The sequence below is a fragment of the Gorilla gorilla genome, chromosome 4 (genome assembly GCF_029281585.2).
Source record: "Gorilla gorilla gorilla isolate KB3781 chromosome 4, NHGRI_mGorGor1-v2.1_pri, whole genome shotgun sequence".
Taxonomy (NCBI): domain Eukaryota; kingdom Metazoa; phylum Chordata; class Mammalia; order Primates; family Hominidae; genus Gorilla; species Gorilla gorilla.
Window position 1 is genome coordinate 64,705,748 of NC_073228.2, and position 22,882 is coordinate 64,728,629.

At 53.4% G+C, this 22,882-nt stretch overlaps 3 protein-coding genes across 6 annotated transcripts in view; 2 read left to right on the plus strand and 1 right to left on the minus strand.

Annotated features, from left to right (window-relative positions):
• The window catches only part of SARM1 (sterile alpha and TIR motif containing 1), a 26,218-nt gene extending 13,301 nt beyond the window's left edge, over positions 1 to 12,917 (minus strand). For all 4 annotated transcript variants that reach the window (XM_063706568.1, XM_004042049.5, XM_063706569.1 and 1 more), the window contains exons 1-4: positions 12,448 to 12,917; positions 3,114 to 3,732; positions 368 to 580; positions 7 to 98 (exon numbers count right to left, since the gene is read on the minus strand). In XM_063706568.1, the coding sequence (XP_063562638.1) occupies positions 7 to 98; positions 368 to 580; positions 3,114 to 3,732; positions 12,448 to 12,917 (1,394 nt within the window). The remainder of the gene's footprint in view (positions 1 to 6; positions 99 to 367; positions 581 to 3,113; positions 3,733 to 12,447) is intronic.
• A 549-nt stretch (positions 12,918 to 13,466) lies between these two features.
• VTN (vitronectin) lies at positions 13,467 to 17,588 on the plus strand. The gene is made up of 8 exons (XM_004042050.5): positions 13,467 to 14,728; positions 14,822 to 14,941; positions 15,017 to 15,361; positions 15,440 to 15,579; positions 15,840 to 15,996; positions 16,195 to 16,347; positions 16,809 to 17,153; positions 17,391 to 17,588. Exons 1-8 carry the CDS (start codon positions 14,665 to 14,667, stop codon positions 17,501 to 17,503), a joined length of 1,437 nt encoding a protein of 478 aa, XP_004042098.1. The 5' UTR covers positions 13,467 to 14,664; the 3' UTR covers positions 17,504 to 17,588.
• A 2,050-nt stretch (positions 17,589 to 19,638) lies between these two features.
• Positions 19,639 to 20,913, plus strand: SEBOX (SEBOX homeobox). Its single transcript, XM_004042062.4, has 4 exons — positions 19,639 to 19,748; positions 19,914 to 20,074; positions 20,220 to 20,497; positions 20,811 to 20,913. The coding sequence occupies exons 1-4, from the start codon at positions 19,718 to 19,720 to the stop codon at positions 20,911 to 20,913; spliced, it is 573 nt and encodes a 190-aa protein (XP_004042110.4). The 5' UTR covers positions 19,639 to 19,717.
• The last annotated feature ends 1,969 nt before the right edge of the window (positions 20,914 to 22,882 follow it).

Genomic DNA, 22,882 nt, shown 5'->3' on the forward strand with positions numbered 1-22,882 from the left:
CCGTACCTCTTGCGGGTGATGCCCGATTTCATGCCCAGGTCGGTCTGGAGTTCCTCCTCCGTGAGCCGCAGAAGCAGGTCGCCATCCACCTGCTGCTCCTGGGGGAGGAGTCGGGTGTCAGGAAGGGCTTCGCTACTCCGCCCTTGGACCTCGAGCACAAGATGCAAGGGAAGGAACTGGAGATGGCGTGGAGGAGGCGGATGGGACCTAGATCAGAGCCGAGTGACTCCAAGGGTGGCTGCGTACAGGCTCCCTGCCCCCAAAAGCCACCCTGGCGCCGCGGGAGTGCGAGGCGGGGAGGGAACGCAGTCCCTGTGCACAGGGCGCCCGCTCTGACTCGGGGGAGGCGTATCCCACGCGACTCTACCCGGAAGCTCTCGCAGTACTTGGAGAAACCGATCTGCTGCAGCCACGTCTGGACCTCGGCCTCCTTCCAGCTGGGCACGGAGGGCAGGATGGGCCGTGGCACCTCCTCGCCCAGCAGGCGCAGCGCGCGCTTGGCCAGCGCCGACTTAGTGCCATTGGTAGAGTAGGAAACCAGGCGTTTCAGGCTCTGGATGGCGCCGATGTCGCTGAACACCTAGGGAGGGAGTGGGGAGAGGGCTGTAGGTCCCACCAGCTCTCCAGGTGCTCCCACACGTGCCCAGTCACTTTCCTTGTCTCTTCTCACAACCCAAAGTCCCTCCATCTGCCCTGGCCCCACCTTCAGCCACTAAGTCATGGGGTCCTGCGGATTCCCCCTTCTGAAGTTCTCTCAATTCTTGACCAGGTCCTGACTCGGATGGGTTGGGGGCGGAGGGGCCTATCCCTCCTTTATATCCCTTCTACAGCATCCACCGGCCCTGGAATAAAGTTGAGCTCTCAGCATAGCGCCAGGCAGGGCACAGTGCAGCTGCCCATCACTCCCAGTTCACCTCACCTTCCACTAACTTACACTTCACACACATGCACATGCACACATTCCAAGGCTTTCACACCTCTGGGTCTCGGCCCACTATGTTTCCAAATCCTTAGTTCTTCCAGTCTGCTCATGGGAATCCTCTCACTCCACGGAAAGCCTACTCATCCACCAGAATCCAAATTGATCAGCACCTCCTTCATGCAGCCTGCTCTGATTCCCCCACATCCTAGCCCACACCTCCAATGAGGTCTTATACCACACTCTGAATGCCACTGTCACTGGTTGACAATGCAAGTTCCACTGGAGTATAAGCTGAGGACATATCTTAGTCACTACTGGAAACCTGCATCTGGCACGATGAAGGACACAGACTGGGACTCGAGATGTCTTTGTTGAACTACACTCACTTGGCCTCGATGGGAAAGGGGTGACAGGCTGGTGATCATGGTTGCGGCCCAGATCCTATCCTTGGGGTCCTCACTCCCTACTTCCTTTAAGACCCTTCTCCCTAAGCAAAATGACCTGCCTTGTAGAGCAGGTCCTCCCTGACCCAGCTCTGGAGTGCAGAGAGAAGAATCAGAAGTTCCTAGAACACTGGATGTTGAAAGAGGCCCCAGAGACCCCCCTAACATAGCAGTCTCCTTTTTCTTTTTCTTTTTTGAGATGGAGCCTCACTTTGTAGCCCAGGCTGGAGTGCAGTGGCGCGATTCCAGCTCACTGTAACCTCTGCCTCCCAGGTTCATGTGATTCTTCTGCCTCAGCCTCCCGAGTAGCTGGGATTACAGGCACCTGCCACCATGCCCAGCTAATTTTTGTATTTTTAGTAGGAACAGAGTTTCACCATGTTGTCCAGGCTGGTCTTGAACTCCTGACCTCAAGTGATCCACCTGCCTCGGCCTCCCAAAGTGCTGGGATTACAGGCATGAACCACCTCACCCAGCCAGCAGTCTCTTTTTGATCCGCAGGGACATACATGATGGGTGACAATCATCTGTAAGACACACTCCTTTGAGCACCCCCAGATGACAGCTGGGGTACAGACAAGATGGGTCATGGGGTATGCACCACGTCTCTGTGCACCAGCTATCACCAACCTCCAAGCCTCCACAAAAAAATGCAAAGAAGAGAGAGTGACATTGTAGGGAGAATCTTCGACCTGTAACATTTTAAAAACAAAGCCCAGCTGGGTGATGTGGTGCGTGCTTGTAGTCCCAGCTACTTGGGAGGCTGAGGCAGAGAGGATCACTTGGAGCCTGAGAGTTTGATGCCAGCCTAGGCAATATAGTAGAACTCTGTTTCCAAAAAGTACAATCCACAAACTTGTGGTGCTAAAACTATCCCACATCTAGGGTAAGAACTGCTGCTGTGGCCCAATTTACTGAATTTTCTAGAAGATAAAAATGAGGCCCAGATAGAGGCCTAGAGAGGGGAAGCCAGGTGCTCAAGGTCACACAGCAAGTTAAAGCAGTGGGCAAAGGTCACTGGTGGATTAGACCCTGGACATGAGGACCCCTTGGGACTCCGATGGGGGTTATCTGGCTGACACACTGATGTCCTGTCCCAAGCCCCAAGCCTCTGTCTCTAACAGCCATCTTGACTCCAGACTCAAAAGGCTACACTACCCACTGAAGCTCCCCAGCTGGGCGTCTCTCAGGCATCTCAAACTCCATATGTCCTGCAAAAGTCACTTTCTTCCCCTTCCCCACTTCCACTTGTCTCTCACCCAGTTCACTTTATTCATTGCCTATGTTCAGGGCCAGGAGTCATCCTCAGCTCCTCTTTCTCCTTCTCCCAGCCACCAAGTGCTAACTCCATCTCTTAAACATCTCTTGAATCTGCTCTCTGCCACTGGCATCGCTGTCTCCCCCTTCCCCCAACGCCCACCCCTGCAAGTCATAGTTTTTTATTGGGTTGCCTCGCCTCCGTCCTCACCCTTGCCAAGCCCCTTTCCACACAGCAGCTAGGATGATCTTTGTAAAACACAAGTGTCCCCTTGCTTAAAAGCTTCTTAGTGTCTTCCTCTTGCCCCCAAAACCAAGTCCAAACTTCGGGTTTTGCCTTCAACGCCAAAATGATTGGCCCGCTCCTCCTTTGTCTTGCTTCATCTAATTCTGATGTGTATTTCAAGACCCGGTTGAATGTGACTTCCTCTGGGAAACCTTCCCAAAGGCTCTCTAACCCCTGATCCACCCAACCCCACATCTGCACCCACCTTGGTCTTGCCTTGCAGGCTCTTGATGGCAGCCTCGGCGCAGAGGTAGAAAGCCCCGATGCACTGCGCCTCCAAGCGGTTAGAGTCGAGCAACGGCACGAGGCGCTGCAGGTCGTCGGGCCCGCGGCCCTGGCTTGTGTCGCTGGCGTCCACCAGACAGCGGGCGAAGCGGCCAGGGTCCAGCGAGGCCACAAGCGGCTCCACGAGCGCCAGCGTGCCCGAGCGCTCCACCTCGCGCTCCACCTCCTTGTTAGTCGCCAACACCGCTACTGCGAGGCAGGCGTGCAGCCGAAGCAGCTCGTCCTCCTTGGAGAAGGCGAGCGGGAAGAGCCACTCGGCTGCGCGCTTCTCTACCATGCGCCGCTGCACCGCCTGGCCCCCGTGCAGCGCGCAGTTGCCCAGCGCCAGCGCGCAGTGGCGCAGCAGCGCGGGGTCCGTGCGGCGGCACCAATACAGCACCGCGTCCAGGCCGCCGGCCGCCACCAGCCTCTGGCATGTCTCCTCCGAGTGCTTGAACATGTGCTCCAAGATGCCTGCCACGCTCCGTGCCAGCTCTACGGGTTCGCGTTCCTTCGCCAGGTTCAGGATCACGCCCAGCCCAATGCGCGCCACGCGGTCTCTGCCCAGTGAAAGTGGAAGGGGACAGTAGAATTGCCGCAGCTTGGGGAGCTTGGCTTGACCGTTTGGGGCCTGGTCACTAACCCTCTCTGGGCCTCACCGGCCTCATATAGGGGAGAGCATTCCCCTCCCTGCTCCCCACCCTCACCTCCTCCCCTGGGAGGACCCCACTTCTCGGATTCTAAGGGTGCTCTATTCTGGCCATAGCCGTTGTCCCCCTCCCTCCTCCCCTTGAGAGGCAGTATGTGTGGTGGCTAAGAGCCTCAGCTCAGGAGCAGATCCCTTGGGTCCTGGTTTCTTCTCAGCCCGTTTTCTAACTGGGATAAAGGAGACTTTTGGGCAGCTTCCTTTATCTCTCTACCTTGCTTTCCTTATCTCATAAATAGAAAATAGAAATACCTGCCTCATAGGATTATTATCAGGACTAATGAGATAAGCCTTATAGAGTGCTTGGCACAATGCCTGGCACACGGTAAAAACTCAACAAATATTAACTTGTCCTAATTTGAAGTGTCACTTGAAGCACACCACTCTTAGCCTTGCCTTTTCCTCACTCCATGGCCCATGACCGGGGCATATCTATTCATTCATTCAACAGATGCTTCCTGAGGACGTCCCCTGTGCCAGGCACTGCACTAGGGGCTGAGGTTTAACAGAGACTGGCCAGAGCTTATCCTCAGGGCGATGGAGGAAGACATAGACAAGAAAACAATGAGTGAACCAGATCGTAGTGATAGGGCCTTGGCGCTAGCAAAACAGGATGATGTAATGGCGTGTGCCTGAAGGAGGGGTATGTGGGAAGAGGTGACATCTAAGCTTAATGTGAAGAAATCCCTGTGTGCAAATATCTGGGAGGAGCATAACAGGCAGAGAGAGGAGCAACAATGAAGGCCTGAGGGCAGAGGAGCTGACGTGTTTGAGGAATAGAAAGAATGCCAGAGGTATTGCAATGTCTAAAACCAAAAAGGGAAAATATAAAACCAGGCTGGGCAAGGTGGCTCATGCCTGTAGAATGCTTGGCACAATGCCTGGCACATGGAGGCCAAGGTGGGAGGCTCACTTGAGACCATCCTGGACAACAAAGTGAGACCCTGTGTCAAAAGAAAAAAAAAAAAAAAGAGAGAGAGACAGAAAAAAAAAAAAAAGAAAAAAATCAATGAGGGGTTTATATGTAGACTATATCAGCAAATATTCAAATCAAGAAGAAAAAGGCAACAAATTCAAAAGAAAATGGGCAAAGGACATAAACAGGCAATTGACAAGAGGAAATCCAAAATTTGAAAAACCAGATAAAGAGATGCTCTAACTCATTAGTAATCAGAGAAATGAAAATTAAAACAATAGCTATCGCTACCTGAAATGTTCTTCAACAAAATCCTCTTCATGGTTCGTCATTCCAATGTCTGCTCAAATGTTACTTCCTTCCAATCATCCAATCTAAAGGCTTTTCCCCATCACTTTCTAACTCATTACCTTATTTTATTGTCTTCAGGGCATTTAATATCTGATATTATATTAATAGTCTACTTGTTTGTTAGTTCCATAGACCAGAAACCTTATCTGTCATTTTCTTTCTTAAAATGATCTAGGCCGGGTGCGGTGGCTCACGCCTGTAATCCCAGCACTTTGGGAGGCCGAGGCGGGTGGATGACAAGGTCAGGAGCTCGAGACCATCCTGGCTAACATGGTGAAACCCTGTCCCTACTAAAAATACAAAAAATTAGCCGGGCGTGGTGGCGGGTGCCTGTAGTCCTAGCTGCTCAGGAGGCTGAGGCAGGAGAATGGTGTGAACCCAGGAGGCGGAGCTTGCAGTGAGCCGAGATGGCACCACTGCACTCCAGCTTGGGCAACAGAGCGAGACTCCGTCTCAAAAAAAAAAAAAAAAAAAAAAAAAAGAAAGATCTAAATGGAGAAAATTACCCTTTCTTAGAGTTTCTTCACCTAAATCATTTTATTTTATTTCAAAGGCCATTCCCACTCTCCTTTGTCCCTGACCACTCTCCACACACATACCTTGAATAAAATGTTCACTGGCAGAAAACAAGCAAACAGAAAACCAGCTACCACTTTACACCTGTTAGATGGGCAAAATCAGAAGCTGAACAATACAGGCAACCTCTCCCAAAGAGACTGTCATATAGATAGAGAAAAGCACTTAGACAAGGATGTTCACTGCAGTGTCATTTGTAGTGTGAGGAAGTTGGAGGCAATCAGTATCAAGCTTGGGGAGAGTCAGGTAACATGGGCAGGTGCCTACTCTGTAGGATTTGCAGGGGGGTCCAAGTGACTAAGCAGGTGATAACACAGCAACATGAACCTGGACAACATAGCCTGGGCAACATAGCAAAACCCTGTCTCTACAAAATCAAAAAAATTAGCCATGTATGGTGGCACAGGCCTGTAGTCCCAGCTACCTGAGAGGCTGAGGCAGGATGATAGTTTGAGCCCAGTAGGCTGAGGCTACAGCGAGTCATGATTGGGCCACTGCACTCCAGCCTGGGCATCAGAGCAAGACCCTGTCTCAAAAAAAACAAAAAAAAAAAACCCCAAAAAACAAAAAAACAAAAACAAAAACAAACAAAAAAAACCAATAAAACCCAACACTGAGTGGGAAAAAGTAAGAAATAGAATGTGCTATAGGACACAGCACTGTTTATATACATTAAAAATACATGCACACAAGACCAAGAATAAAGATTTAAAGGTTTTAGCAGAACACAGAAAGATACACATTAGATATACTGAATGGTTCCTTATGGAGTTAGGGCAAGAGAATAGTGTGGGCACTAGTCAGGAGGAGAAGGAGAGATTGCATTTCAGTTGCATTTCAGGCACAGGTGTATGCAAAGAGCTGGAGGTGTTGGAGAGCTGGTGCACTTGGGGAGCTGCCCACACTTCCAGGGCTGAGGCAGAAGATTCAAGGGGAGAGTGTGAAAAGAGATCGGACCTGGGGGCCTTTTGAGGCACCTCAAGGCATTTGTACTTTATCTTGATGTCAAAGAGAAGCCACTGAAAACTCTCAGGGAGGGGAGTGGCCTGGCCATATTTGGGTTTTAGAAAATTCACTCTGGCTGTGGTGGAGAGGACAGATCCAACAGAGAGAACTTGGAGGCCTGCTGAGCAGGTGGGAGAGTTGCCACATCCTGGTAGAGGTTCAGGCTTCCTGCCTTACTGACCTCCACAAATGATGTCTTCCACAGATGGCCAGGCGCAGTGGCACATGCCTGTAATCCCAGCACTTTGGGAGGCTGAGGCAGGAGGATCACTTGAGGTCAGGAGTTCAAGACCAGCCTGGCCAACATGGTGAAACCCCATCTCTACTAAAATTACAAAAATTAGCCAGGTGTAGTGGTGTGCACTTGTAATCCCAGCTACTCAGGAGGCTGAGGCAGGAGAATCACTTGAACCCAGGAGGCAGAGGTTGCAGTGAGCCGAGGTTATACCACTGCTCTCCAGCCTAGGTGACACAGTGAGACTCCGTCTAAAAGAAAAAAGTGATGTCCTCCACAGGTGACATTACTGCCAAAGAGGTAGAGGCCCAGCCAGCAATGGAGTCCTTGCCCAAAGGGCACCACAGTGACCATAGTGCATGTGATTTTGTGTCCACTGCAGAACCTACCTGAGTCCGGAACATGCCATAAGCTCACAGCTCACTGCAGCCTTGGCCACCTAGGTTAAATTCATCCTCCCAACTCAGCCACCTGAGTAGCTGGGACTACAGGCATGTACCACCATGTCTGGCTGATTTTTTTTGTTTTGTTTTCTTTTACTTTGTAGAGACAGGATCCCATTATATTGCCCAGGCTGGTCTCAAACTCCTGGGCTCAAACAATCCTCCCACTTCAGCCTCCCAAAGCGCTGGGAATACAGGCGTGAACCACCTCACCTGGCCCAGTTATTCCTTTTACCAATGAGAAAACCAAAACTCAGAGAGGTTACGTGACATGCCCAGAGTCACACAGTTTCTGAGAGGCACAGCTGAGATTTGAACCCAGATCTGCCTGTCTCCAGAGTTCAAGATCCTTCACCTTCATTTTGCGTTTCTAGCCATCTGACTGCATAAATGCCTAGAATATAAGAGCCAGGATATGCTTAAGAAATATCTAATGTGGCCAGGTGTGGTAGCTCACGCTTGTAATCCCAACACTTTGGGAGGCTGAGGTGGGCAGATCACTTGAGGTCAGGAGTTCGAGACCAGCCTGGCCAACATGGTGAAACTCCATCTCTATTAAAAATGCAAAAACTAACTGGGCGTGGTAGCAGGTGCCTGTAATCCCAGCTACTCGGGAGGCTGAGGCATGAGAATCACTTGAGCCTGGGAGGCAGAGGTTGCAGTGAGCCAAGATCGTGCCACTGCACTCCAGCCTGGGTGATAGAGGGAGACTCCATCTCAAAAAATGAAAAATAAAATAAGAAAATTATTTAATCTGGCTGAATGCAGTGGCTCATGTCTGTAATTCCAGTACTTTGGGAGGCCAAGGCAGTAGGATTGCTTGAGTCCAGGAGTTTGAGACCAGCCTGGGCAACATAGAAAGACCCTGTCTCTACAAAAAACAAAAACAAAAACAAAAGATAAGAAGGAAATTATCTAATCCAACACCCTTACTTTCTTTTTCTTTTCTTTTTTTTTCTTGACAGGATCTCACTCTGTCAGCCAGGCTGGAGTGCAGTGGCGCAATCTCAGCTCGCTGCAACCTCCACCTCCTGGGTTCAACTGATTCTCATGTCTCAGCCTCCCAAGTAGCTGGGATTACAGGCACGTACAACCACACCTGGCTCTTTTTTTTTTTTTTTTTTTTTTTTTTTTGTATTTTTAGTAGAGACAGAGTTTTACCATGTTGGCCAGGTGGTCTCGAACTCCTGACCTCAAACGATTCGCCTGCCTTGGCCTCCCAAAGTGCTGAGATTACAGGCGTGAGCCACCGCCCCTGGCCAGCCAACACTCTCATTTTCAGAGGACTTACCTGAGGCCCAGCAAAGGGAAGGACTTGCTCAGGAACATATCAATTCAGACCTAGGACTTTATTTTGAGTCTCCTGATGCCCCAGCCCTCACTTTTCCCTATGCACCTGGCACCTTTACAGAGTGGAACTGTGCTGCACTCTTGTGATAACTACTCACCCAGCTCCCAGTTCTTCTGTGGTCTGAGAGGCTGTGGGTCTGGTGAAATGGGCACATATTTTAGAATTACACAGGTCTGGATTCAAATCCCAGCTCCAAAGGAGGTGAAGATTGTATATATATTGCAAACATGTCTATATAATATATATGCAAATGCCTGTATATGCAGAGACTCTCTCTGGAAGGATATACAAGAAACTTGTTATAGTGGTTTATCTCCAGAGAGGGGGTCTGGTTGAGAAGAACTTTTAAAAAATGTTTAATTTAATTTTAAAAAATAGAGACAGGGCTCTCACTATGCTGCCCAGGCTGGTCTCAATCAAACTCCTGGGCTCAAGTAATCCTTCTGCCTCAGCCTCCTAAAGTTCTGAGATTACAGGCATGAGCCACCATGCCTGGCTGAGAATAACTTTTAACTGTATACCTTTTGTGTGCTTTTCCACTTTTTTGAATTTATGTGCAATGGCTTTCGTGATTTTTTTTTTTTTTTTAGATGGAGTCTCACTCTTGCCCAGGCTGGAGTGCAGTGGCACGATCTTGGCTCACTGCAACCTCCACCTTCCTGGTTCAAACAATTCCCCTGCCTCAGCCTCCGTAGTAGCTGGGATTACAGGCACACGTCATCACGCCCGGCTAATTTTTTTGTATTTTTAGTAGAGACGGGGTTTCACCATGTTGGCCAGAGTGGTCTCGAACTCCTGACCTCAGGCAATCTGCCCGCCTGGGCCTCCCAAAGTGCTGGGATTACAGGCATGGGACACTGCTCCTGGCCGCCTTTCTGTGATTTCAAAAACCTGTCTCCTCCATTTATTCATTGAATATTCCTGGGAAAGCCATTTAACTACTCTGAGGATAGCTTCATTAAGATCCCTTGAAGGGGGTGGACTGTGAATATAGAGGGCTAGCAGTCATACGGGGCCCTCACTGGGTGTTGTGGGGCCAGATTTGAAGAGCCATATTCTGTTGGACTTCTGGTAGTTGGAAGTCAGGAAAACTGTGACCTAGGCTCCTTGACAATGGGCGCAATATCATCCTGAGAAGAAGAAAGCAAGAGGGAAGTGGCAAAAAGGGGTAGGCACACTGATGGAACTGGTTCTTTGTTTTTTGTTTTTTTTGACAAGGTCTGGCTCTGTCACTGAGGCTGGAAAGCAGTGGCATGATCTCAGCTCATTGTGACCTCCGCCTCCTGGGCTCAAGCCATCCTCCCACCTCAGCCTCCTGAGTAGCTGGGACTGTGCATGCCATCACGCCCGGCTAATCTGTATATTTTTTGTAGAGATGGGTTTTTGCCATGTTGCCCAGGCTGGTCTTGAACTCCTGGCCTCAAGTGATCCACCCACCTCAGCTTCCCAAAGTGCTGGAATTACAGGCACGAGCCACCATGCTTGCCCAGAAGAGCCTTCTTTGAGATGAGGCATTGGGGGCTTGGTTGGTGAAGGAGAAAAACGTTTCATAAACAAATTCGCAGTGTGTCACTCCCCTTCTCTTCTTTCCAGCCCCATTCTCATGCAGCCTACAAGGGGTGCAGGGACCCTCCCCTTCTTTTTTCTTTTGAGATGGAGTCTCACTCTGTTGCCAAGGCTGGAGTGCAGTTGCGCGCTCTCAGCTCACTGCAGCCTCTGCCTGCCGAGTTCCAGCAATTCTCCCGCCTCAGCCTCCAGAGTAGCTGGGGTTACAGGCACACACCACGCACCACCGCCAAGCCTGGCTAATTTTTGTGTTTCACTTGACCTCAGGTGATCCGCCTGCCTTGGCCTCCCAAAGTGCTAGGATTATAGACAGTGCATTATAGACAGTGCCTTTTTTTTTTTTTTTTGAGACGAGTCTTGCTCTGTCACCCAGCGTGGGGTGGAGTGCAATGGCACAATCTCGGCTCCCTGCAACCTCCACCTCCCGGGCTCTATGCGATTCTTCCACCTCAGTCTCCCCAGTAGCTGGGATTACAGATGCCCGCCACCATGCCCAGCCAATTTTTGTATTTTTTTTTTTTTTAGTAGAAACAGGGTTTCACCATGTTGCTCAGGCTGGTCTCGAACCCCTGACCTCAGGTGATCCACCCGCCTGGGCCTCCCAAAGTGCTGGGATTACAGGCGTGAGCCACGGCGCCTGGCGGGGATCCTGCCTTTCTTTGGAAGTATTGTGATAGCAACCACGCACGTTGTGCTCTGTCCTTGGTCCTGAAGAGACCAGCGTGCGTTTCTTGAGACCAGGGACACTGGTTAGTGACTCTTCTCTCGGCAACTCTGAACCAGGTGAGAATTGCCATTTTTAACCTTGAGATATAGCAGTACTGTTTGCATCTTGCAGCCCTCCTCTCCTTGGGCTGCTGGCTGTACTCTCTCTCCAGGGATTGTAGTTATAGCTACCTGACTCCACATAGCAAGCCTGCAGGGCACACCTACCAGCCTTGACCCCACCACACCCAGTGAGCACATATTTTATTTGCTACCCCCTCCAAATTCATGGCCTATCCCCATCATGGCAACGGATGTCAGATGGGAGGTTAATGGCTTGCCAAATAAGCAGAACCCTATCTTGGTCTCCCAACCTAAATTGCTTCATTCATGCATTTTTGACAGTTGTATCTTTCCACCAATCACAAGGTAATTTTTTTCTTTTCGAAAATGGCAAGGAAAACACCCCCAACCCACTCCCTTCACACTTGTGAGAGCTGCATGAGCTGAAAGTGACTCTTCCAAAAACTCTTCTAAGCTTGAGAAGCTGGAGACTTCAGCATGAGACTGGAGTGTGACAGCTTGGTCTGCTCTGGCATAAGAAGGGAGGGAAAGTGAGTCCTTGGAGGTCTTCATACTCCAGGAGAGATCCCAAGAGACATGCAAGAGTGGCAACCAGGCCTCTGTTTGACCCTCTTGCGGCATCTTGGTGCTAAGTGGGGTGAAGGGAGAGAACACACACTCTGCCTGGTCCCTGCCGGGCTCTGCACCCCGGTGTCCTCTTCCCCCACCCATGCCTCCCAGCAGAAAATTGTTTCCCATCAGCAGCTGCAGAATGAGATCATGTCTGGCCTGTTGCAAGAACCAGAATGAAGGATGGAGCAGAAGTTGGATTGGGGCGGCAAGAAGGGAGTAAACAGCCTCAGGCCAGCACGCCTTACAGCCTAGGGAGGAGGGAAAGGAGAGGTCTCCCTCCCTCTTTTCTGAGCGTTGTGTTTCCCTTCTTCTCTCATTGGGAGGGGGATGGGATGATGGCGAGAGAAGGTGTCATAGAAGGGAACCCAAGCCGGTGGGAAGGAGAGCTGTGGGCTTGGGGGGCGGGGGAGAGGGAGAATTGGCAATAGGATGCCATCTCCATCCATAGAGCCAGGGACGGACTCCTGTCCTGTAACTCCATTCCTCACCCCACTAGCCCTGGGAGCAAATCTTAGTTCACTGTGACCCACTGAGCAAGTCACTAAACTTTCCCAAGCCTCAGTTTCCTTATCTGTGAAACAGACAGGCTGATCCCTAACAGAGATGTAGTGCAGGCAGGCAGAGAGGTGAGGGAGGCAAAGGCACGGCACGAGGCACACGGGAACGCAGGCGCTTAACTGTCCACACCACGCGGCGCTCTCCCAACCCCGGCCTGGCGCGCTCACCGGTTCTCAGCCACCAGGATCTGCTCCAGCAGGCGCGCGGCCTGCACACGCGTCTCCAACTCCGGCGCCTGCAGCAGCCGCAACAGCAGGTCGAGGCCGCCATCCAGGCGGATGGCGTCGCACAGACCCTGGGCTACCTCGCGGCCCACGGCCGGCAGCAGCCAGGCCTCCTCCACCAGTTGGAAGACCTCGGCCAGGCCGGCGCCGACGGCCCGCGCGCCTCCCGCCTGCTTCAGCGCGGACAAGGCCTGCTGCAGCTCCGGCAGCGCGCGCTCCAGGGCGTCCTGCACCTCGGTGCCTGCCCCCGGCGACACTTCGCGGGGCCCGCGGCCACCCGCAGCCCACCATGGGCCCGTGCCACCGCCCCCATCTGGCCCAGGCACCGCCAGCCGCTCGGCGCCCGGCCGTGGGCCCGACATGGCGAAGAAGCGACACAGCTTGTAGGCGGAGAGGAGCAGCGTCAGGACCATGGGCGCGGGGCCGCGGGGGACATCCCCGGCCTGGAGGCGGGGCCACGCGGAGAAACCCGGGTTTTGGGAAAAGAGGGACCCGAGAGGGGTCGGGGAAAGAAGATGGAGGGGGAGGAATGGAGAGAAGGGTACCAGGCAAGGGTGCCGGTCAGAAGTTTGGGGGAGGAGTGTCGGCAGGATCGGGGCAGCGGTTGGCAAAGGTGATGCAGGCCCAGATGCAGGGAGTGGGCGAAAGGAGAGAGCGAGCAGGCGAGGGATGGCTCCGGACGCCGGAGGGTAGAGGAGGCGGCGGCTGGAACAAAGCGTGGCCTGGGCACGGGCTCGGCTGAGCTGGGAGATGCTCGGCAGCAGCCACGCCCCGGAGCAGCAGCGGTCCCGGGGCCGACGCCCCGCCTCTGGGTCCCGCGGGGCTCCTCCAGCCTCCTGCGCAGTCCCACCCCCAAGCCGTCCCCAGCCACGCCCACGCCCCTGGCCAGCGTTCCCTAGCCCCTCAGTCAGTCGCAGCCGCCTCCCCCTGCGCTGGACTTGGAGGAAGGGGGTGGAGAATGAGAGGACGCTCTCCGTTCTCCGCCCCGCCTCCCCGCCCCACGTGACATCGGTACGTCGGAGCAACACCGCTGGATGCCCCCTCCCTAAGTGGTTAAAACAATCATCATAACTCTTAAGGCCCTTTTATGGCTGTTTCTCAGCGAAACCTCACAACATGCCTATGGGGTGGGAATTGATGTTCCATTCCACAGCTGACTCCACTGAAGCCCATGAGGAAGAGATTGGCCAAAATCACAGTCCCCTCTTATTACAGAACAGAAAAAGTCAGCTAAAATCTCAGGATCACTTTTTTCAGGTGATGGGAGGATTTCAGAAGTTCTGTGGACACCTGAAATTGGGCACAAAATCAGGTGTTTCATGCCAGTGGGCATTTTCCAGGTAGAGGGATCATATTTCTCTTGAGAGTCAAAGTGTGTTGAACAAGCCCACTCTTTACAGATGGGGAGACTGAGGCTGGGGACAGGGGTGGCCTGCTCAGAAAAGACTCAGAAATTAAATCCAGTCCAGTGGGTTGATATTTACCCAAATTTCCAGCCTGGGGAGATTGATGCACCCAAGAGAAGAACCCAGAAATGAAACTTTGTTCTTTTATGCTAAAAAATAAAATTCCCCAGAGTGCTTACAAATCTCTCCTCCCACTCCCTTTTTCCTGCCCTAAATAAATAATGGCGACTGAGCACCCAGCCAGGGATGTGTCTGATCAAACAATCATGGATCAATAGCTATGTTTGGAGAAGGAATTTGTGGCTGCTCCAGCTACTGGGCATTTTGTCTGTTCCAGTTCATGTAATCTCCCAACACCCCATGAAGCAAGGCTTTGTTAATCCTATTTTACTGAAAATGAACTAAGACTCAGAGAGATAAAGCTGTTGCCCAATGAGCCTTCTTTCTGCCCTCCAGACCCACGGTGCTAATTCCCCTTCCGACGACCTAATGATTCTGAGCTTGGCAAAGGTCTTATCTCCCAGCTCTCCCAGGCCCAGTGTTCCAGGAATGTGACCTTTGCTGCAGCAGCCGCTGGAGGGGGCAGAGGGGATGGGCTGGAGGTTGAGCAAACAGAGCAGCAGAAAAGGCAGTTCCTCTTCTCCAGTGCCCTCCTTCCCTGTCTCTGCCTCTCCCTCCCTTCCTCAGGCATCAGAGCGGAGACTTCAGGGAGACCAGAGCCCAGCTTGCCAGGCACTGAGCTAGAAGCCCTGCCATGGCACCCCTGAGACCCCTTCTCATACTGGCTCTGCTGGCATGGGTTGCTCTGGCTGACCAAGGTACAGGGGGGTGTTGGTGGCCATCTGGGTCAATGTAGGGAGGGCGAGGGTGGTCTGGGCTTGGTGGCACCGACTGACACTCCTTCCTCATAGAGTCATGCAAGGGCCGCTGCACTGAGGGCTTCAACGCGGACAAGAAGTGCCAGTGTGACGAGCTCTGCTCTTACTACCAGAGCTGCTGCACAGACTATACGGCTGAGTGCAAGCCCCAAGGTGTGTTCAGAGCCCAGGTGGGTGGGCTGGGGTGCCCCCTGCTGCTGGAGACTCACTACCATCCACTCTCTGCAGTGACTCGCGGGGATGTGTTCACTATGCCGGAGGATGAGTACACGGTCTATGACGATGGCGAGGAGAAAAACAATGCCACCGTCCACGAACAGCTGGGGGGCCCCTCCCTGACCTCTGACCTCCAGGCCCAGTCTGAACAGAATCCTGAGCAGACACCTGTTCTGAAACCTGAGGAAGAGGCCCCTGCGCCTGAGGTGGGCAGCTCTAAGCCTGAGGGGGTAGACTCAAGGCCTGAGACCCTTCATCCAGGGAGACCTCAGCCCCCAGCAGAGGAGGAGCTGTGCAGTGGGAAGCCCTTCGACGCCTTCACCGACCTCAAGAACGGTTCCCTCTTTGCCTTCCGAGGTGAATCCAGGGCAGGTATTGGGGATGGGGGTCTGCCCCAGGAGCGTCCCCGCTCTCACACCACCTCCTCCACTCTAGGGCAGTACTGCTATGAACTGGACGAAAAGGCAGTGAGGCCTGGGTACCCCAAGCTCATCCGAGATGTCTGGGGCATCGAGGGCCCCATCGATGCTGCCTTCACCCGCATCAACTGTCAGGGGAAGACCTACCTCTTCAAGGTGCCAGGGGCTGTGGGCCAGGGTAGAAAGCATCTAGGGAGGGTTTGAGAGCTATTGCTCCCAGGGACAGGGTGGACAGGGAGGCTGGACCCGGGGCCCTGCAGGACCTGGTGGGAGCTCTGTGAGCACAGGGCAGCCCCAAGACTCCAGGTCCTGGGCAGTGAACCTGGACCTGGGAACGGCTGCCTTAGGGCAAGGGACTCTGCCTCTGTGCCCAGCCAGCGGCCTCCATACCCCTTTTCACTTTCCCCACCTCTTAGGGTAGTCAGTACTGGCGCTTTGAGGATGGTGTCCTGGACCCTGATTACCCCCGAAATATCTCTGACGGCTTCGATGGCATCCCGGACAACGTGGATGCAGCCTTGGCCCTCCCTGCCCATAGCTACAGTGGCCGGGAGCGGGTCTACTTCTTCAAGGGTACTCAGGGGGTGGTGGGAGACTGAGCAGGCAGTGGAGCAGTCTTGGATTCCTTTCACACTTCACTGGGGACAGGCCTCAGCATGTGCCCACCCCTGACCCCCACCTCATGCTGGGAGATCCTAACTTCAACAGCCTCTGGGATCTCCAGTCTTGCCCTGGCCCAGCCCTCCTAATGCCCACCACCCCGCTCCTCAGGGAAACAGTACTGGGAGTACCAGTTCCAGCACCAGCCCAGTCAGGAGGAGTGTGAAGGCAGCTCCCTGTCGGCTGTGTTTGAACACTTTGCCATGATGCAGCGGGACAGCTGGGAGGACATCTTCGAGCTTCTCTTCTGGGGCAGAACCTCTGGTATGGAGAGAGGGCAAGTCTTGCTTCTCCCTCAAAAGGGCTGAAACCCCTTGGTATTGGTAGAGCCAGGCTGGCTGGAGGGGGCTGTGGTTGTGGAGCTATCGATCAAAGTCTGTTTGCTCAGGCCAGACTTTGCTTCTGTTGACCTTTTGGGGAAAGCTCGGCTCTACCTGGACCCCACACCTTGGACTTTGCCTAGCACAGCCAAGAGCACAGTCAGCAGAGGGAGGGGCTATGGCTGAGGAGTTTAGGGGGCCTGGGGGGATGGGGTCAAGACACCAGTGATATGGTGGAGGGAGAGCACAGCGGGAAGGGAATTGGACTGAGAGTCAAAGGCCTGGCTCTGCCATTCGCTGCTGTGTGTCTTTGGGCAAGGTGCAGCAGATGAACTCTAATGGCCCCGCTGGAAGGGGCAAGATTCGGACCCCCAAGACCTCTCATTCACCCCTTCCCTGCCACAGCTGGTACCAGACAGCCCCAGTTCATTAGCCGGGACTGGCACGGTGTGCCAGGGCAAGTGGACGCAGCCATGGCTGGCCACATCTACATCTCAGGCATGGCACCCCGCCCCTCCTTGGCCAAGAAGCAAAAGTTTAGGCATCGCAACCGCAAAGGCTACCGTTCACAACGAGGCCACAGCCGTGGCCGCAACCAGAACTCCCGCCGGCCATCCCGCGCCACGTGGCTGTCCTTGTTCTCCAGTGAGGAGAGCAACTTGGGAGCCAACAACTATGATGACTACAGGATGGACTGGCTTGTGCCTGCCACCTGTGAACCCGTCCAGAGTGTCTTCTTCTTCTCTGGAGGTAGGAGCCGCTGCCACCCCTGAAGCTGGTCTAGCTTGGGTTTTCCTTGCTGTCCCTGGTGCACAAGGGCTGAACGCAGCCTGCAAGTAGTGACCACAGAAAGCCAGGCCAGAAGTCCTTAGCTGCATCGTGGATGTTCACTTTCCCTTCTGGGAGAGACCCTAGACTTTCTTCTCAAGGGAAGAGTGGGCAGGGCCAGGCTGGGCCTCACGCATCCTCTGCTTTCCTCTCTTCCAGACAAGTACTACCGAGTCAACCTTCGCACACGGCGAGTGGACACTGTGGACCCTCCCTACCCACGCTCCATTGCTCAGTACTGGCTGGGCTGCCCAGCTCCTGGCCATCTGTAGGAGTCAGAGCCCACATGGCCGGGCCCTCTGTAGCTCCCTCCTCCCATCTCCTTCCCCCAGACCAATAAAGGTCCCTTAGCCCTGAGTTTAAAACTATTGTTCTGACTGGGGTAGACACATCCCTGTCTGGGTAAAGGAGAGGAAGCTGGACTGTCAGAATGGGTTGGTGAGGGGGACAGAGAAGGGACAGAGAAGGACCTCGCCGTGTCCAACCCATGTTGGGCTCAGGACCTCTCTGTGCTCAGGACCTCTCTGTGAACCGAAGTTTGGGGCTGGGGAAGGCCTCCTGAGAGCTACCCTTCCTCTTGAGCTAAGCAGCCCCCAGCGACCCACCAGCAGCTAAGCAGACACTTGAACCCCTCTGAGGATGACAAAGTTACCAGGCCAGCCTCCCTGGGTGAGGCTTGCTTTGCCCCTTGGAGTTGACTAGGGTCTTGGAGGAGAGAGAAGGGGCAAGAGTTGGTGGGGTTCTGGCTCAGCTTTTTTGTCCATCCTGATCTGAAATCATAGTAGCTCTGACTCCTGAGCACTTGGGGAACCAGTCACTGTGCTTCCCCAAACCCACCCCTAGGGTGAGCCTTTCTTGAGGTCTCTGTCTAGGGTCTAGGATGGGGAGCAGCAAGACCAGGAGAGATAGTGAAGGGCAGAAACTGAAAGGAAATTCAAAAGCACACACTTCTTGTGGAAAAGTGGCCCAGGAGCCCAGGAGTTTGAAGCTGCAGTGAGCTATTATTGTACCACTGCACTCCAACCTGGGCAATAGAGTGAGACTCTGTCTCTAAAAACAGAACAAAACAAAAAAGGGGGGGAATTTTTGGCTGGGCATGGTGGCTCATGCCTGTAATTCCAGCACTTTGGGAAGCCAAGGTGGGAGGATTGCTGGAATCTCGAAGTTTGAGACCAGCCTAGGCAATATAGCAAGACACCATCTCTACAAAAATAAATAAGTTAGCTGGGCAACTTATGGGTGGTGTGTGCCTGTAGTCCCAGCTATTTAGGAGGCTGAGGTGGGAGGATTGCTTGAGCTTGGGAGGTTGAGGCTGCAGTGAGCAGAAATCACACCACTGTACTCCAGCCTGGGCAACAGAGTGAGAAAAAGAAAATTTAGGCCAGGCACGGTGGTTCATGCCTGTAGTCCCAGCACTTTGGGAAACCAAGGCGGGTGGATCATGAGGTTAGGAGTTCGAGACCAGCCTGGCCAACATGGTGAAACCCCGTCTCTACTAAAAATACAAAAAATTAGCCGGATGTGGTGGCAGGCGCCTTAACCCCAGCTACTCCGGAGGAAGAGGCAGGAGAATTGCTTGAAACCGGGAGGTGGAGGTTACAGTGAGCCAAGATCACGCCACTGCACTCCAGCCTGGGTGACAAAGCAAGACTCCATCTTGAAAAAAAAAGAAAAAAGAAAAAAATTTTCAAACTTTAAGAAAAAGTGGCTCAGAATATATCCAAGGAAGAGAATACTGTACACATAAACATCTTTATCATCTTTCTTAGAACCCCTCAACTGCACCTGTGGAACCTCCTCTGGTTCCAGGTTCCGAACCCCAGGAAGTCCATCTGGCTCTTGAGGGGCCAGAGAGAGAAAGGGTTAGATGAGGCAAAGCTCTAAAGCAGACCTGAGGGCAATCTGATGGTGACATCTGTTCCCCAGTCCTGCTGACAGCGGCTGGCTCCCATTCATCCCGTTGACACCCTACCATCCTTCTCATCCTGTCCCACTTCACCAGCCCAGTCCCCAGTTGTGGGAGAGGACTCCACTCCCTCTCCCCTGAAGGTAGCCAGGTTCAGAGCACTAAGGGCTCCAGAAGGGGCAGCCAGTGCCTGGGAGCACTGGAGAGATGGTTTTCTTTGGCTGCCTGGAAGGACCCCTGGGAGGATTTTCATGAAGTATAGGATTTCAGGTACAGACTGCCAGTTTGAGGTTTGAGGAGGGATGCTGGGTCCAGCTTCCTTTGCGAGGCCTTGGAGGGGCAGGGGGTATACAATTTGCCCCACCCATACCCTCATAAGCCCAACCCGGCCTCCAGCCTCCCTTCTTCCCCACCGAGACTTCTCTGCCTTGCTTGAGCTGGACTCTAAACCTCTCCACTCCTGAAGGCGGGGCCAGCCACCCTGAGCATGATAAAACCCAAATGGGGGGGTCTGGTGTGGGCACAGCCCTGGCATGGCCCTCTGGCACGGCCCTCTGGCACCTTACCCTTTGCCAGCTCCATGCCCAGCCCTGTGGATGCATCCTCAGCAGGTGATCTGATGGGGGAAGTGTGGGCAGGGTGAGAACGCGGGCCATGGTAGGATGAGGAAGGTTGAAGAGGGGTGGGAGTAGCGACTTCGGGGTTGATTGAGGGCTTTGAGGCTGGGTGGAGGCTCTTGCAGGGAGTCCCAGCTTGACCCCCACCATGGCCTGCAGACGGTGGCAGTGGGTTGGGTTCCCACCGGAGAAAGCGGACCACCTTCAGCAAAGGGCAGCTGCTGGAGCTGGAGAGGGCGTTTGCAGCATGGCCCTACCCCAACATCAGCACCCGTGAGCACCTGGCCTGGGTCACTCGCCTTCCTGAGGCCAAGGTACAGGTGAGCTGTGACCCTTCTCACACAGCCAACATCTGGGCTTGGCCCACAGCCCCTTCGCTGGGTAGCCTGCCTTCAGGTTGTTTCCCCTGTCCCTGGGTGGAGGGGATGCTGGGGCCAGAACAGACCCCTTCTTCTTTCCTAGCAGGTGTGGTTCCAGAAGCGCCGGGCCAAAATAATCAAGAACAGGAAGTCAGGAATTCTAAGCCCCGGGTCTGAGTGCCCCCAGAGCTCCTGTTCTCTTCCAGACACCCTCCAGCAGCCCTGGGATCCCCAAATGCCAGGCCAACCTCCACCCTCCAGCGGCACACCTCAGTGCACCTCAGTGTGTCGACATAGCTCCTGTCCAGCTCCTGGCTTGGGTCCAGGGCAGGGCTGGGAACGCGCTAAAGCTGTAGCCCCATGGGGACCAGCTGGGGCTTCAGAGGTCCACCCTTCTTTTTTTTTTTTTTTTTTTTTGAGACGGAGTCTCGCTGTCGCCCAGGCTGGAGTGCAGTGGCTCGATCTCGGCTCACTGTAGGCTCCGCCCCCGGGGGTTCACGCCATTCTCCTGCCTCAGCCTCCCACGCAGCTGGGACTACAGGCGCCCGCCACCTCGCCCAGCTAATTTTTTGTATTTTTAGTAGAGACGGGGTTTCACCGTGTTAGCCAGGATGGTCTCGATCTCCTGACCTCGTGATCCGCCCACCTCGGCCTCCCAAAGTGCTGGGATTACAGGCGTGAGCCACCGCGCCCGGCTGGTCCACCCTTCTTTAGAGCGAGCTACTCCCCAGACTTCACTAGGCAGCCTGTCTGACCTCATCTATGCCTCGGCCATTGTCGTCAATGTGGACCACTCCTAGTCTCTGTCCAGAACTTGCAAGACCCCTCCTCTGACTCCTGTGGCCCACCCTGCCCCTCCTGGGATTGAACACATCAGAAGTGGATCCCCTGGCCCCACTTTTTATGCAAAGGGATTCCCTATGGGAAAGGAGTTTAGCTCAGGCATCCCTCCCTTCCACTGGCCTCCAGGCCAGCCTAAATGCAGGTCCTAAGCAGACTGGGGCCTGGCTCCTGCCACCCCACACCCTGACCCCTTTGGGGCATATGCTCATTGTTGTGGCAGGTGGTACCTTCAGAAGGATGAGATGAGGGTCATGTTTTCCTCCACTCTTGCCAGGCCTGGTCCCCAGTTCTCACCAGCTGATGGCCTCCTCCTTCTGAAGGGGCAGCCTCCTGTCTCCTGAGGTCTCTCCAGGCCATTACCTTGCTAACTGCTAAGTGAGGTAGGAGAGGAGAGTGCTGCTCCTCATCTAGACTGCTGGAGAGCCAACTTCTTTATGGGTCAGGGCCCCCTCTCTTGACCATCAACCACCTGGACAAATTAATCAGAACTATGGATGTGAAGAGGGAGTGGCATTTAAGTAATGAAGCAAAGATAGGAAGCTGGGGCTTATGTTGATTAATTTTCACAAAGGTCAGATTGGATGCCCTCTGATGTGGGGCTGTGGAGACAACCTGACAGATCTGGGATGGAGGCAGGTACAGCAGCACTGGGTTTTGGGATCATCATCATCTGTAATACCAACTAATCTCCAAATAAAACCCAAACTCTGTACCTTAATCCGGATTGTTGTGCTCTGCAAATGAACGGGGACGAGGGCCGTTTGCCATGGAAATTTATCTCCATCACCTAATCCCTAAATAGGGCCAGGTTCCACACAGATACCTCTTGGTGGGAGGTATTACCCAGGCTTCAGCTGGGATTAGAGGGATAGTTAATTGAAGGGTTTAGGACTCTGACTGACAAGACCCTGGGGAGATGAGAACCTCTGCTAGCACCCCCTGCTCCTGGTCCCACTGAATCTAGGACATTCCAGTCACCTCCACCTCTGGAGCTGCTGTGCTTTGGAGAGAAAACCATGGTGTTTGCGGTATGCACTGGATTCAAATCCTGACTTTGCGATGTAACTGTGGCAACTCTGGAACTCTATGTGACTAAAAAATGGGGATACTTATTTGCTCTCTGCTTGGGGTATAAGAAATAATGTAGGTAAACGGCTTTACATGGTGTGTAACACATCGTAAAAACTCAGTAAACGCTAGTTCCCTCTCCAGACAGGCCCTAAGAAACTGGGAAGGCCCCAAACTTCTTGTTCTTCCCACCTCCTGCCAAGCAGTCCCTGGACCCAGAGTGCATTACAAAAAGCATGGCACAATGAGGCAGGAGTGGCTAGCAGATGAGAGAGCTCCTTTCTATATGCTGAGAACTGGAGGATAGGGCATTTGGTTCTCCCCTCCCCCTGCCCCCTGCTTTTTTATTGAGACAAGGTCTCAGTCTGTCATCCAGGCTAGAGTGGATCATGCTATAAATAGCATGATCTTGGCTTACTCAGCTTACTGCAACCTCTGCCTCCCAGGCTCAAGTGATCCTCCCACCTTAGCCTCCTGAGTAGCTGGGACTACAGGCGTGCGCTACCATGTCAGCTAATTTTTGCGTTTTTTTGTAGAGATGGGCTTTCGCCATGTTGCCCAGGCTGGTCTCGAACTCCTGAACTCTAGCATCCTCCCACCTTGGTCTCCCAAAGTGCTGGGATTACAGGCATGTACCACCATGCCTGGCTAATTTTTTCGTATTTTTAGTAAAGATGGGGTTTCGCTATGTTGGCCATGCTGGTCTTAAACTCCCAACCTCAAGTGATCCGCCTGCCTCAGCCTCCCAAAATGCTAGGATTACAGGTGTGAGCCACCTCACCTGGCCCAGTGTAGCTTTTTAACACAAATTTTATATAGCTCAGGTTACTGGAAACACTGTAAAATGCCACCTACTTT